The 16,439-nt window shown below is 34.5% G+C and overlaps 1 protein-coding gene across 1 annotated transcript in view; it reads left to right on the top strand.

Annotated features, from left to right (window-relative positions):
- The window catches only part of PTPRQ (protein tyrosine phosphatase, receptor type, Q), a 415,982-nt gene that overhangs the window by 288,098 nt on the left and 111,445 nt on the right, over positions 1-16,439 (top strand). The window contains exons 29-32 of the mRNA XM_006882544.1: positions 3,911-4,155; positions 7,585-7,651; positions 12,606-12,764; positions 14,187-14,409. Of these exons, the coding sequence (XP_006882606.1) occupies positions 3,911-4,155; positions 7,585-7,651; positions 12,606-12,764; positions 14,187-14,409 (694 nt within the window). The remainder of the gene's footprint in view (positions 1-3,910; positions 4,156-7,584; positions 7,652-12,605; positions 12,765-14,186; positions 14,410-16,439) is intronic.

Raw genomic sequence — 16,439 nt, 5'->3', positions numbered from 1 at the left:
TTGTTAGATTTTTAAGGGGAAATAGAATGATGGAAAATGTCAAATCTTTGTAAATACAGAAAAAAATCATTTATTTGAAAGTACCAAGTGTACTTTTTGTTCTTACTTAAACTAATGGTTTCAGAAATTGAGTTGTCTCATGAATGAGATTGTTTTATAACTGCCTATAGTCAATAATTTCTTTATTTAAAATAGTATTTTAATTATTTCTATGGCTTACTTTTGCTGCAAGTTAAGGAGAGGAATATTATTAAAAAAATCTGAAACTCAAAGTCCTACACACTTTACCACAACTGTTTCCTTGACTTTGTCAAGTGACATCCTTATTGTATTACCTATTTTATGAATGTTAGAAACCATGTAGATTTTCTCAAGTTCTTATGAACAAATCTGACTGTAAAAGATTATAACCAATAAGATTTAAGTATGGAAATCCACCCTCCCAGAACATACTTGCCCCATCATCCTTCAAATTTCTGCATGTTCTCTGCTGTCAGATATATCATTGGAAAAAAACAGATGAAGGAGTATAATTTACTTGTTGCAACCTGTAAGTTAAGTATGGAAGGTAAAATTCATTTTTAGTTAGTTGTTTCATCGCAGTATATTATTTTTATTTGTAAAATTATGATTCTGTATTAAGAGATAAAGTTTATCTTCAACCTGTTAAAATTCTACTTTTTAGTATTATTATTGTGTAATTGACCCATACCTAACCTTCCAGTGGGTTTTCAGAGGCAATTTTTTAGTCATTTGAGAAGAGATTGCTCATACTTCTTTCACAGAGCAGCTGGTGGATTTGAATGTGCCTTTGGGTTTTCATTGCCCCTTTTTATCACTAGGCCATTACAACTCCAAATTTTTATATATGTGTGTGTATATACATACATGTCTATATATGTATATATATTTGTGTGCATATGTATATATATACATATACATATAAAATATTAATCAATACTCCAGATTATCAGGTTTCCTTATATCTAGTTCACTATTGACCCATCATGTCTGTTTCTGAAGAAAGATACTCAAGAATGTTTTCATATGTGTACCACAAATTATTGATTATTACATTTCAGTATGCTACCCTTTCAGAGGACATTGTAGTTTAATAATTTTTAACTGAATCTTGAAGAGCAGAATTTTAGATATAAAACCAATGACATTTGTGGAACAGAAACTTCTATCCACCATTTAAAAAATCCTTTGAATTACCGAACTTTAGTTTTCTTTTTAAGAAGCGTTTTATTAGAAGAAGAAGTGATGTCTTTCATAAAAATGTATAACATCAAATATTAAAATATCTATTGAACCATTCTGAGCTTTATTTCAGCCATGTGTCTTTTTAACTTAAAGTGTAATATTTGATAAAATGCTTTATCTACTCACTTTCAGCTATTATTTATTTGCTTTTTATTATGTTTTGTGCTTACTTGCTTCAGGATAGTACCATGAAAATACCTACAAGACAATAAACTTTGAACGTTTGAACTCTTGACAATCAAATATTAGCAGTTGTCACCAAAGGAATTTTTTTAACTTAGTGTAATAGAATACATTCCTTTCAATATTTATTTAATTATTCATCTTTGGAGCTCTGGTAACCTAGTGGTGAAAAGCTGTGCTATAATCCCAAAAGCATGTGGTTCAAATGTACCAACTGCTTCCTGGGAGAAGGATAGGCAATCTCTTTTTATGTGATTTACTGCCCCTGAAAACCCACTGGAGGGTCAGCTATATGTCAGTTCCAACTCAACTGCACACAACAACAACAACAAAAATCCCGAGCTAAACAACATATGATAAATAATTGGGAAATTCTTTCTACTGTACATAGGATCACTATGAATTGGTACCAACTTGATGGCACCTAATAACAGTCATGAGTAGCAATAACTAGATATAAGTAATCTTATCAGTAATAAATCATACTTTAACACTAGTTTTATCCAAAATAAAATAGTGTAATTAGACTATGTAAAAGGTTTTCAAAACACAACACCTAGAACACTGTTAGAAAAAAACCATAAGACCTTCCATCAGAGAATATGTGATTAACAAACTAGCACATTTTAAGATTAGTTGTCAATATTGCTTGTCATTGTTGTTGTGGTTATATGCCATTGAGTCAGAACTGACTCATAATTGACCCTCCTGCAAGTATTCAGAGAGTGTAAATGACATGGAAGGAAACTGTCCATCGTTCTTCCTGCCCATTTTCTTCAGCATTCTTACCACATGACTCAGAAATCATAGATTGGGGGGATGTTATGTTCATATAACAGAGAAGTTATGTCCATATGAATGCTTTTACATTAATGCTTATTGAACTTTTATTCAATTAGAGAAAAAATCCTGGAAATTTCACAAATGTCCTTCAAAGGTTAAATAAGCCCATGGACGTGGATATCTGTACAATGGAACACAGCAATAAAAACAAATAAAGTATTGCTATATGATAAGGTTATTGTGTTAATGTTATTTTCAATATGGAAAAAATTGTATAGATTGAGAACAGATTTGTGTTTTTAGGGTGGCACAGAAGTTCAAATACAAACAGCCCTAAGGCTTTCTTTATGGTGATAAAATAACTTTGCATGTAGTTTAGTAAAGATAGAGCTAGAATTATATAGAACTACACACACTGGGTAGGATAGGGTTGAAATCTGCTTATATTATTGCTATGAGATATACTCAACTCACCAACCTTAGCAACAACAACAACAACACACACACACGTACTCACACATACACATGCACACACAAACTAGTAAAAATGAATAGGGACTGTAGCTCATTTAAGAATACAATATTAATCCCTCATATGCTAGTGTACTGAAGTTAGGTAAGATGAACAAATGGATGAAGTTAGGGAGGACTGAATGAGACTCTGTTTGCAACTACCTATGAATATTTGTATTTTAAAATAAAAAAGTTCAAAAAAGTTATAGATATGCATTAGTCATAAAACAGATGGATTGAGAGGAAAGGTATCCACTTCCTAAACAACTTGTCTCTGTAAACTCTATAAACTTTGATAAATGACAATAGTTATAGAAAGACTTCAGGCTTTTTATTAATGAATAGGGTCACTATGAGTCATGCTCGACTCAATGGCAATCAACAACAACAACAAAAGGTCACATAAATTAAGCAAGCAAAGTAGGTCACTGTTAGGATTCTTTAGAATATATAGATGTCAATGATCCTGTGACAGAGTGCCCATCACAGTTTATATATGGTTTAAATACTATCTTCTTAGAAATTTGTAGCAAACAATTTTATAATGATGTAAAAATTGTATATACATGGCTTTGTTTACAATAGCAAGGAGTTGGAAACAACCTAAGTGCCCGTCAACAAATGAATTGATAGAGAAGCTGTGGTACATTCACACAATGGAATACTATGCTGCATTGAAAAACAAGGAACTCATGCAATATTATTCAAAATGGGTGGCATTACGGAGGACATCATGCTGAGTGAAATATCTCAGTCACAAAAGGACAAATATTATATGGTGCCACTGTTGTAGAATGAGGTTGACATCGGGGTGGGGGTAAGACTGAGAAAAACTGGATAAATTATTTACTGCATTGAAGCTGATGAGGGAGAGAATAGTTTAAAATGAATATATTTTAGGCCATTACGATTATCATAAGAGTCCGAAATTAGGGTTGCAGAGTGGAGTATACTTGGGGGGGGTTGGGGGGAGGGGAATTGTGTACCAATGAAGAAGTTTTGCTTTTCAAGGCGAGGAGCGAACTGGGGGTGGGGGTAGGGTGGGTGGGGAGAAAAGTGCAACAATGAATGAATGGAATTCCAAAATCTCTGTAGATGTTCACGGAAATTAATAATAATAAAAAAGGGTGAAAAAATACACTAATTTATAAATGTCTTATTTTAGCTCCCAAAGACCCGCCTAATAACATGACAATTCAGAAGATACCAGATGAAGTTACAAAATTTCAGTTAACATTCCTCCCACCATCTCAACCTAATGGAAACATCCAAGTATACCAGGCTCTGGTTTACCGAGAAGACGACCCTACTGCTGTCCAGATTCACAATCTCAGTATTATCCAGAAGACGGATACCTCGGTCATCGCGATGTTAGAAGGACTGAAAGGTGGCCATACATATAATATCAGTGTAAGCATTCACTGGATTACTAAAATTTATAATAAAGTCAATGAACAAACTCAGTATTCCAAAACAGTATCGTTTTAAAAATATTATGTGTGCCCCTTTTTTGTGTGAATTTAAGGCAAGCTGATAGAGAATAGAGTTATAAAAATATAATGCTCTCTCTTATGTAAATATTACCAAAATACAGAGAAGACCAGTGAATTTTCGCAGTAATAGTGGAAGTACAAAAATAAAGAGAAAAGGAAATATATATTAAAGAGAAAGAAGTAATACTTCATGCCATTGTGTCTAAACTGACTTTTAGCTGGGCCCCCTGCCTCTAGTGGGTTTTGGAGGATATAAGTAGTGCAGGATCTTGCCTATATTTCTCCTGCAGAGTGGCTAGTGGATCCAACCAAACGACGAAAGAGATTTTACCTTTGGGTTAACAGCACAATTAATTCCTAATGAACTACACCACCAGTGCTCTGATTACAAATATAGAGTAGTGACACATTAAAACTACTACTTAAGGGAAAATTGCTGATGTGAAAATGAAAAATAGAAAAAACAATTTCAAAGTAGAGACAGAAATAACAATTCACAACTTTGAAATTTGCACAAAAGTTATGTACACATTGTTGTTGTTGCTGTTCTGTACTATTGAGTCAGAACCAACCCCTAGTCAATAGCAGGCCAGGTGTTGACTGTGAAACAGATCGTCTCTTACTCACGTGTAAGATCAAATTGAGGCTGAAGAAATGAGGACAAGTCCAGAGGGTTTTCAAAGGCAGTTAATTGCACCAGAAGAGATTGCCCATCTTCACACACACACACACACACACACACACACACACGCGCGCACACACACACACACCCCACCCTCGCAGAGGAGCTTGTGAAATTGAACTGTGAGCCTTTCTCTTTCTCCAATGAATAGCCCCTCCCAGCAACATGCCAAAAAGTATGTGAGGTGAATTCACATCATTCTTGCCTCCAAAGAGCACTCTGGCTGCACGCATTCCAGAATATATATGCTTGTTCTCTTGGACGTCCATGGGATGTTCAGCACTCTTCTCCAACACCACAGCTCAAAGGCATCAATTCTTTTTCTGTCATCCTTTTTCAGCTCTCAGATGCATAACACATTATCAGAAAGATCATGGCCTGAATCAGACACACCTTATCATAATTCCAAGATTTTCCTTTCAGAACATAAATGTGAGTTAATAGACTCTGGCGCGCACACACACACAACACAGACACACACACACATAAATGAACACATAATCTGTTTTTTCTTTTGCCTATTTTAATATCATGCAGACTAGTATGGTTTAGGAAATATACTTCTAAGAAACATGTAATTCTACCTGAACCAGGGCTTCAAACCACTTCACAAAATGGCTTAGTCATGGCCGTTGGAAACAAGGACAGCATACACATTGCATAACAACCAAATCTCTAGTGCAGAGGATTTTGATCCAAGTTGAAACAGGTTGCAGTTCCTTGTTCAAAATAGATAGCTGATAAAGTCAAAGCATTGAAGTTTGCTGTTCTTATTTCTACAGGCCATAATTACATGAACCTAGAATATCAGTTAGCATAGAATCTGAACCTACTAACAAGTTATTCATTATGATATATGTGAGTTTAGTAGAATACCTATGAATCATTGTGCTACATGATTAAGCATTTGGTGCTAAACAATAGTCAATCGTTCGAACTTAGTAGTGGATCCATGGAAGAAAAGATCTGGAGATTTGTTCATATGAAGCTTACAGCCGAGGAAGCATTATGAGGCAGTTTCATTTTATCATTAAGAGGTCATGATGAATTAGAATTAACTGAAAAGAGTATAGCTATTGTATATACAATACATAATTTCATATAGATTTTAATTTTTAGTTTGAACATTTACTTTGCCACTTTCTGTCCCTCAAGACTCCTCTAAAAATATATTTCTGTTTCCTTATCTGGAAAATAATAAGTGTAAGAATAGTAACTTTATTTATATGATTGTTCTGAAGATTAAATCATTAATCAGAGACAGTCCTTGCTCTTAGGTGTTAGGAAATCAACTCTGACTCATTTACAGCCTTCAGAAATCCCTTGGAGGGTCAGATATTTGTAAGGTTAGACTCAATTGCAATGAGAGTGTTGAGTTTATGCCATTTTTACCTTAGGTAGTATTGGAAAGAAGTAGAAATATGAATCACATCTTAGCACTGCTTTTTTTATTGTATTATTTATTTCTCCATAAAGCTGCTTTTTTGTTGTTTTTTCTTTTTTTATTATACTATTTTTAATACTTCCTTGAAATATTTCACTTATACAGTTGAGTTTATAAAAAAATTTTACATGTTTTGCTTGTTTACTGTACCTACTGTGTCACACAAATGATTTTCCTTTTAATCCAGTATAGCATTTGCGAAGTAATTGCTGTGTGGAAATGTCATGTAAATCATTAATGTGTAAAATAAATAAACCAGTTCCAGTAAGCATATTCTTCTGAATAATGTTTTCCAAGCACAAACAAATTTGGTCAAGATTATGTTCTTTGTTTGATGCATAAAAGAAATAACAGATTTTTATTTTTATTTTTATTTTTATTTTTATATCTATCTACAGCTTCCTGAATTCAAAGTTAATTGTAAGGAGACACGTTTGTGTAAATCACACTCTGTATATACAAACAGAAATGTTTTATGAGTATATGCTTCATTATGCAGGTTATAGCTCTGGGTACCATGGAGCAGGGGTGAGGAAGGGCATGAAGGGCAACTTTCAGAGGCATGATTTAATACAGGAAAACTGGGAGGCTGAAGGAATAGGGTTTCACCTCAGGAAAAAAAAGAAGTTCTTGAATATGGATTTAAAGAACTACAGAGAAAAGGAGCAGGTGCTCGAATAGAGGAAGAGAAAACACAGGAAAAGGTGGCCTTTTCAGTTCTCTTCTGCTTTATTTTTGTGGATTGTGGTGCTTGGTTTAGTATTTTTTTTCCTTCACTTTGTCTCTATTTTCTTTTTATTGTGATTTTAGTGAATTGGTGAATGTTTTCTTCTTCTTACAAGTTCAAGATGAAGCTATAGTGATTCCCTGTTCTCTGTGGTGAAGCTCTTGACAAAGTCACTCAGCTTGTTTTCTCAGGGTGCAGTATCAAGTTATAAGAGATAAATTTATTAAATTAATAAATAGTTGTGTAAAGAAAAAGGCAATATAAAAATAAATAACATAAAAGATAAGTTAAAAAATGAAGAACAAAGTATAAAACTAGTTTATTAACACAATTGATATATATTCTATTCATTTAGGTGACTACAAAATATGTGTACCTAATAGACTGTATGCAATTGTTTTCAAGAATATGGTTATTTTAAAATTGCATTAAAATTTTTAAGGTACATATACATAATCATTTGAAAAAATAACAAAATATTTCTTCATTTTAGATTTATGCAATTAATAGTGCTGGAGCAGGGCCAAAGGTTCAGATGAGAATAACCATGGATATTAAAGGTATGTACATGAGTTTCCAATCCATAAAATCCTAATTTCTTAATCAAATAGTAGTTATTCTTATTTGAATTGCATGTTAGCATTAAAGATGTAGACAAGCTTTTAAATGATGCATATGCATATAATACACATATGTTAAACATTCTTCTAAGTGGTATAGCACTGGTCTGTCTATTTGCTGTACAGAGGTAACTCGTGGTGGTTGCGATACTAAATGCTGTGACACTGATGTGTCAAATGTGGTAATAGTTACCCATGGTGGACAGTGTTTGGTGGAGCTACCCAATTAAAACATGCTTGGAAGCAGGAACAGCATCATCTTACAAAATAGTTTGCTTCCAGAAACTTTATGACCTTGGAAAAACAATGGAAGCTATATAGAAAGTGTTCAAGTCTTTCATTCATAGGTTCACTGTGAGTTGTCTACAACTTGACAGCACGTAACAACAACAACATAGTAAATATTAATACATGTTTTACTGATGTTACAGTTTAAATGTGTAAATAATGCAAATTATCTACTAAACTGAGAACCTCTATCTTTTAAGAATCTCATACTTCATTTCCTCGACATGTAAACTTTTCCAAAACAGGTTTCATAATGTGTCACTTTAAGTTTTTACATTTTACTGAAAAAAAGTCTTCTTGAAATCACCCCGATTAGATTTTACTAGCTCTAATTAGATGCATTGATTCAGTGCTCTAATACAATTACTTAAATTGTGTTTATTGAATTTCAGTCATATAGTCAAGACTATATTTCTGACTATATAGTAAATCTGTCAAGTTCATTATTATGGCAGATAATTTTAGTAGAAAATATAAGCAAACTTCAAGATCTACCCCACCCCACAACATAAAATAAGAGAAATATAAGGTGGATTCACCATATAAAATACTTTCTTTTCTTGAGATTGAAAATTAGCAAATGATTTTGCAAATTCTTTAAAAAAATTGTATTGTAAGATCACACAGAAATTAAAAGACGTATATGGAAATATAGTAGAATTTATAAAGTGTTTTTCTCCTAGAATAAAAAGAAAGCTTTCTCAGTCCTTAGTAATAACAGCAAAGCATTGAAGTTAATTATTGAAGTTTTAGGCTCCCTCTAGGGTCAGCCTGCCTGAGACTTAGTCTCAGATCAGTCACTTGGTATCTGTCTGACTTTGAACAAGTTTCTTATTTCATAGGTTGCTATGAGAATGAAAATATATAACACTGAAAAACCCCTCAAGACAGACAGCACCTGGAAGCTAGTATTATTAAAAAATACTCACTTTAAGAAGCTGATACATTTTATATTTTGATATATTTTAATTGTAGTTTATATAGCCACTATAGAACTAAGCTATTTGTAAAGCCATGTATATTTTTAAATGTTAATGGATAAATTGTGTAATTTTAATGTTATAGTGAAAAATATTAAAAAATTAGTTATTTTGCAAAATTACTTTATAAGAACTTTGTTCTTTCTCTTAATTATTAATAATAGACATGCAGGTATGCAAATAATAATAATAGATACATTAAGTTTATGGTGCAGTAAGATCTCCCATTTTAGGTATTTAGCTTATTCTGAGGTAAAGATGACTGCTTCTGACCTGCCCTTCAGGTCTGGCAAGTACATTTATGTCACTCATCTAGAGAAAATATCTAATCACTAATGACAGTGGTAGAAATTTAGAGGATTTCCTTTTTCTTTAGTAATTGCACGATATTTATTAGTGACATGGAGTATTAAAGTCATAAAATCCCCATTAAATTGGCATAATAAATAATTTAAGTTGGACAGTAATTCTCAAGAAGGAATATTTTTAGTTGGCAACATATGCTTGAAAGGGAGTTCTGGTGGCCTAGTGACAAGAAGCTTCACTGCAATCCTGGAGGCACACAATTCAAATCCACCAGATAGATTCTCCTCTGGAGAAGGAGAGCCAATCTCCTCCTGTGCCATTTGGATCCAAATCGACAGTGCACACCAAGTAAAACAAGAACAAAACCAAAAAACATTTGCTTGAGGTCTCCTGAGGGCCAAGAGTTGGTTTTATGCTGTATTAAGATATGTTAAATTGTATTGAGTTGTGTTGTTGTATACTTATGAGTCAGAGCTGACTCGTAACTGACATAACCAGTGAGTTTTCAGAAGCTTTAAATTTTGCAGAAGATTGCCTCTTTCTCAGTGGAGCAATTGGTGGATTCAGACCATATGGTTTAGGGTTGGCAGCATAACTTCTTAGCACTAAGCCACCGGAGCTTCCTAGAGTGACTCATTCTATGCTCTAATTTAAGGGTCTTCCTAAGGAATCACCCTCCTTCCCTCTTCCACAGGTATTAGACCAATGTTATGATCTGAAGGCCCTTACTAGTTTCCCACCTCTGTCCCTCTTTCTTTATTCTTCATGGACATTTTCTCAGTAATCCTGTTGCATACCTAATCTTATTACAGCCTTTATTTATTAGAGGACCCAAGTTCACATGTCAAATAAGAAGTTTAAGTTGAGTTTGAAGATCAAAAGAATCCTTTCTTTTGAAACTAAGCACCTAGTCAAGAAAATTTTATTCAAATCTTGACATTTCCCTTTGCTGTATGGCAATAACCCATTTTCTTGTACATAAAAAGGAGATAAATCAGAAAAAAATATTTTAATATTTAAATTGGAAAAAGTATGATTCTGCAGCTCACTGAATGCTAAAAAAGCTAGACTAAATAACTATAAAATGATATTAGATAAGCAGAACTTGTTCATAATACTGACTTTGGAGAAACTCTTAAACACTGACATTAAATGTGAAGTATCATGGAACCTTTGCCATTATGGCCTTATTTATTAAAATTTATAAATCCTTTGTCCTGGAATTTTTGCTCTTAATAATCTCTTTTATTATATATACATAAACTATTTCACTTTGCTTTTGAAAATCTATTGCACTCAATATTATATTTTTGGAGAAAGTTGGGGAGAAAGGGATCATTAAGGCTAAATATACATGTTGATTTTTATACCAAGTGTTCAGAAACTTGAGAAAAAAGAAATTCCCATCACTAGAGGAATGAGTGATTAAATTATGATGCAGTCAATGATTTATAATATAGTCATTAAGAATAATTAATTAGTACTACATCTGAAGGCTTGACTCAAAGGGAAATTAATCATGAGGTTATATAATTTGAAGGATGGAGGGGTGAGGGAAATTGGAAGAATCTGGTCTGCAAAACAATGTATTCAAATTTTGTAGACAAATTAGTATAATAAAAAAGAAAAGCAAAATATGCAGCTAATTATGTATGCTGCTAGGTAAAGAGTTGTGCTGCTGATGCAAAGGCAGGCAGTCAAATGCACCTACTGCTCCACAGGAGAAGGATGAGCCATCCCTCCTGCATGATTTACAGCCTCTGAAAAGCCACTGGAGGGTCAGCCAGGTGTCTGAACAATTTTGACAGCATGTACTGTTGAGCTGACTTCAACTCATAGTGACCCTATGAACCCTGCTCTGTCCTGAGCCAATTTCATAGTGTTTGACACACCTGCTCCTATTACGCCAGTCACTGAGTCAATTGATCTCATCCAGGGTCTTCCTCTCTTGTGTTGTCACTCTACCCTTCCAAGCATATCTCTTCACTCTTCCCTCTCCCAGGACTAGTCCTTCCTTACAACATGTCCAAAGTATGTCAGACAGAGCTTTATAATCCCTGCTTCCAAGGAGAAGCCTGTTTCATCCTTTCCAAACCATACATCTTCATTCTTTTAGCAGTCCATGGTATGTATATTCAATACTCTTTTCCAGCACCACAACTCAAAGGCATCCCTTCTTCATCTATCTTCCTTAGTCACTGTCCCAACTCTGTGGTGCATAGCAAGTAGTTGTGAAGACCATGGCCTAGATCGGGTGCATCTTAGTCTCTAGAATGACACCATTGCTGTTCAGTACTCTGAAAAGTTCCTGACAGCAGATTTTCCCAATGCATTTCATCTTTTGATTTTCTGGCTGCTGGTACCAAGAATGTTGATTGTGGATCCAAGCAAACTAAAGCTGTTAACAATCTCAATCTCTTCACCATCTATCATGATGCTGCTAATTGGCCCAGTGATAAGAATCTTTGCTTTCTTAATGTTGAGCTTCAATCCATATTAAAGGCTGTAATCCTTAACCTTCTGCAGCAAGTGCCTCAGTTCCTCCTCAGTCTCAGCAAGCAAGGTTGAATCATATGCATAACACAGGTTGTTGATAAGTTTTCCTCCAGTCCTGATGCCACATTCCCCCTCATAGAACCTAGCCTCCCAGATGATCTATTTCACATATAGATTGAAAAGGTGTGCAAATAGGATGCATCCCTGGTGTACATCTTTCCTGATTTTGAACCATGCAGTGTTTCCTTGCTCTGTTCTGACAACTGCCTCCTTGTCTAAGTATAGGTTTCACATAGGTGTCCTGGGATTCCAATTCTTCTCAGAGTTAGCCACAGTTTGTTGTGATCCACACAACCAAATGCCTTTGCATAACAACAATAGCAATGTATAATATAGTCCATTAGAAATGATATAGTGATAGTGATTGTTCTGGTGCTAATATAAATAAAATGGAAATTGGCAATGTAACTAAGCAAAGTGATAGAAAAAAATACTAAATTATTAACTTCATGAAATCATATTCATACATTTGTTAAAATTTTAATGAGCAAGACCATAAATATTATAAATATTTTCAATATTTGAAGGGGAGGCAGATATGTGAAATTCACACTTGGGTCCTGATACTTCAAACCAATTTTAAAAATATGCCATTTAAGAGAAAGTACTTGCCAAAGATATGCTTTATCAAAACAAAAGTCCATTAATCTGATATTTATGTTTGTTATTATTTTATTTATAAAATTTCTGTATCAAGTGATATTTTAATAACTTTTTATTCTCATTAAACATTAAAATAAATGATAGTGATTTTTTTTTCATAGCTCCAGCACGACCGAAGACTAAACCAATCCCTATTTATGATGCTACTGGAAAACTGCTTGTTACTTCAACAACAATTACAATCAGAATGCCAATATGTTACTATAATGATGATCACGGACCAATCAAAAACATACAAGTGCTAGTTGCAGAAACAGGCGGTATCAGCAAATGTTACTTCATCTCCTTGAACTGTGGAATATGAATTGTTGAATGCTTAAGATATTTCAGTCTAAAAGTAGTAATATAATTTACCATACTATTCTGGATCTTAGCACATTGATAATATTATACAGTTAATAATCCTTTACTAGGGAGCTCTGGTGGCCTAGTGGCAAGAAGCTGCAGTGTAATCCCACAGGCACGTGGTTTGTGTCCACCTGCTGCTCTGAGGAAGAAGGATGGAAAATCTCTCCCCATGCTATTTGCTGCCTCTGAAAAACCCTGTGGAGGCAAACAACAACTACTAAAATACTTCACGATATGATAAAGGAGACCAAAATATGCTGTTAATTCCAATTAATGGAGATGCTATGCACACCAAAGAGAAAAGTCCTCCATAAATTTTCAATGGCTAATTTTCCAAAAGCAAACTGCCAAGTTTTTCTCTGTGATACCTTTGAGGTAACTCAAACCACCGAACTTGTGGTTAGCAGAAAATTCCAATTTTTATCACGTATAGACTTTATCATAAAAGATAACAAACTCAACTTATTGCCAATGAATTGGAACAAGTCATAGCTAACACTCCAGCTAAGTTTTTGGAGGCTTGAAACCACATATGAAGGAATTGCCTGTCTTTCTCCCCAGGAGCAGCTGGTAGATTTGAACCAGTGGTCTTTAGGCTGAGAGCACACAACTTCCTGTCTGCTAGGCCACCAGAGATTCCTCTATATGAGATAAGGGGCTATATGGTTTTATTTATTCTATATGCTAAAAGATTGTTTTGGTGTTTGGCTTTTGTGAGTTTTTGTTGTTGTTGTTTTTAGTACTTAATTGTTTCTTTTGAGGTGTTAATAAGAGAGTTACTTTCAACCAAGGGATTTTTCTTTTTCTACTTGAGAATGTCATTCCAGAATAATGCCTATAGGTTCATGAGGAAATATGGATGTATCTGTCTTTTCAGATAGATTAGCTGAAGTATCCATAACTCAACAACTCATTGTCATGGTGTTAGAATCAATTGATAGCTGGCCTTCTAGCAAATTTTCAGAAGGCTGTAAATCACACTGGTGAGATTGTCCAGCTTTCTCCCACTGGAGCAACTGATGGATTTGAATCATCAATGGATTTAAACTACCAGAGAGGCACTGCCTTCTCAATTAGCAGTGAAAATCCCTACAAACTCTGAAACGAAACTTCACTGAAATATCCATAGTGTTTCATAATATTATAGATGTTTTATCCAGGTTTCCTTCACATTATTATAGAAACATTCTTTATAAATGTGAAAATACATTTATACATTTTTTTAATCTATTTTTTTATTTCATGCTGGTTTACATACAATGTTCATAAAATTTGTATGCATTGTTTACCTCATACTTTATTATTAATTATGTTTTCTTTTTTCTGAAAAATAGCTCAATATGATGGAAATGTAACAAAGTGGTATGATGCGTATTTTAATAAACCCAGGCCATATTTTACAAATGAAGGCTTTCCTAATCCTCCATGCACAGAAGGAAAGACAAAGTTCAGTGGCAATGAAGAAATCTATGTTATTGGTGCTGATAATGCATGTATGATTCCTGGCAATGAAGAGAAAACTTGCAATGGCCCTTTGAAGCCAAAAAAGCAATACTTGTAAGTATACTTTATGTTTACCATGAAGAATGTTACGAGCTTAGTAAGCCATCTTTCATTCATCCATCTACCTTTTTCTTTCTTGTCCCAGTAACTACTGGACAGCTATCATTTTTAATGAACCCTTTTAGGTATAATGAATGTAAAGAGAAACATCATTGGCTTTAAATTCTATACACATTTTCCTGTTTAAAAATAAATAGTCAAAATTTTAAATAATTCTAATCTGACTTCATAATGTCCCATGGCCTCATTTCTGTTGAGTTGCTTTTAACTTAGAGTGACCATCTTTATATGAAGACTTTCATTTTTCTCCCATGAAATGGCTGTTGTAGTTGAACTGTCCACTTTACCATTAACACTCAGAAACAATATACACTACATTTACAGAGTTCCTTGGTAGGTAGCGTGGTCGATGTGAAAAGCATGTCACTAGTATGCATAGATTAAAGGAATTCATTCCTCATATAAAGGAAACTCTGGTGGCATACTTGGTAGGTAATTGTACTGCTAGCCCGAAGGAGATGGTTCAAATCTGCCAGCTACTTTAAAGGAAAAAGATTTACTATCTCTTTCCAGTGATTTATAGCCTTTGAAATCCCACTACAGGGTCATCTATAAGTTGGCTCCATCTCAATTGCAGTAAGGTTTTTGTTTCATTGAGGATGATGCGATTAATTTGCAATAGTTTGTCCTTTCTATTCGTTATTTTGCTATGAAACTCTTGTTTAGGATTCTAGCAGCACTATCCTATTCTTTTGAAAATTAATTTTAATGAACAGTTACAGAGATTTTGGATTTCCACTCATTCATTGTTGTATTTTTCTCCCTGCCCACCCCCCAGTTCACTCTTCTCTTTGAAACGTAAAAGAAAAATTCCTTCATTATTGATATACACTATTCTATTCTTGATGCAATGTTTACTAGCCATTTGGTGTGCGTTGATTATATTCAGCGTCCTATTTAAAAAAGGTATTTGGGTCCTCAGGCCTGTGGCCTTTGGGCCTGGTTTTAATTGTTTTTGGTCAAACATTCTTCCAAGTGATATAACACTGGTCTGTCCATTTGCTATACAGAGGTAACTCATTGATGTGATGCTAAACGCTGTGACATTGATGTGTCAAATGAGACAATTGTTACCCACGGACAGTGCTTGGTTTGAGTTCCCCTATTAAAACAAGCTAGGAAGCAGGAATGGTATCCACTTCCAAAGTAGTTTGCCTCTGGAAACTCTGTGAACTTGTAGAAACAATGAAACTTATACAAGTATTCAGGTCTTTCACTCATAGGATCGCTATGAGTTATCTATGACTTGAGGGCATTTAACAACAATAATCTTATTCTTAACTAGAAGCAACTAATAGATTCATTGTTACTTCCTACACTTGGCAAGTGTAGCATGACCCATCCTTTTCCCTGTTCCATTAACATCACCTTCCACTCCTGCCTAATGCACTCAACACCTCCCTCTTTCCATCCAGTGCTCGATATGATTTAGGTCTCAAATATTTTATGCTTCTGTGATTTTTGGATGCCTTGTGTCTCTCACTACTGTGGTCAGTCTCTCTTGAGTATAGAGAGTCTCTAAGCCCAAATTCCAGGTACTAGAATTAGGGGAGGGTTTCTTTCCTCACATGGCTCTCAAGCAAAGTCCTTTGCCTCAGCTTCTGCTCCAGGACTAACTTCCTGGAGGCAAGGATTCTGAAGCTCAGTCTGACATACTCTGGGTATATTACAAGGAGGGACCAGTCTTTGGAGAGGAACATTATTCATCGGAGGATGGAGGGACAGTGTAAGAGAAGAAGACCCTCGATGAGATAGATAGACTTAGGTATTGGGGTAATAGGGCTAAGTGTGTCAGGAGACAATAAGGTTGGTTCAAGATGGAGCAGGGTTCAGAGCTGTTGTACATACGGTCTCTGTGAGTGGCAGGTTACTTGCCAGCACATAACAACAACAATCCTAATTTTGATGTAGTGACTCTAACAATGGGGTCACGTATTTGAGCAAAGGATGTTGTTGTTGTTGTT

Source organism: Elephantulus edwardii, unplaced genomic scaffold, assembly GCF_000299155.1.
Source record: "Elephantulus edwardii isolate Elephantulus edwardi_28Jun2011 unplaced genomic scaffold, EleEdw1.0 scaffold00021, whole genome shotgun sequence".
In the NCBI taxonomy this organism is placed as follows: Eukaryota; Metazoa; Chordata; class Mammalia; order Macroscelidea; family Macroscelididae; genus Elephantulus; species Elephantulus edwardii.
Note: the sequence above shows the minus strand (reverse complement) of the source record. Positions and strands in the feature narration are given on the sequence as shown.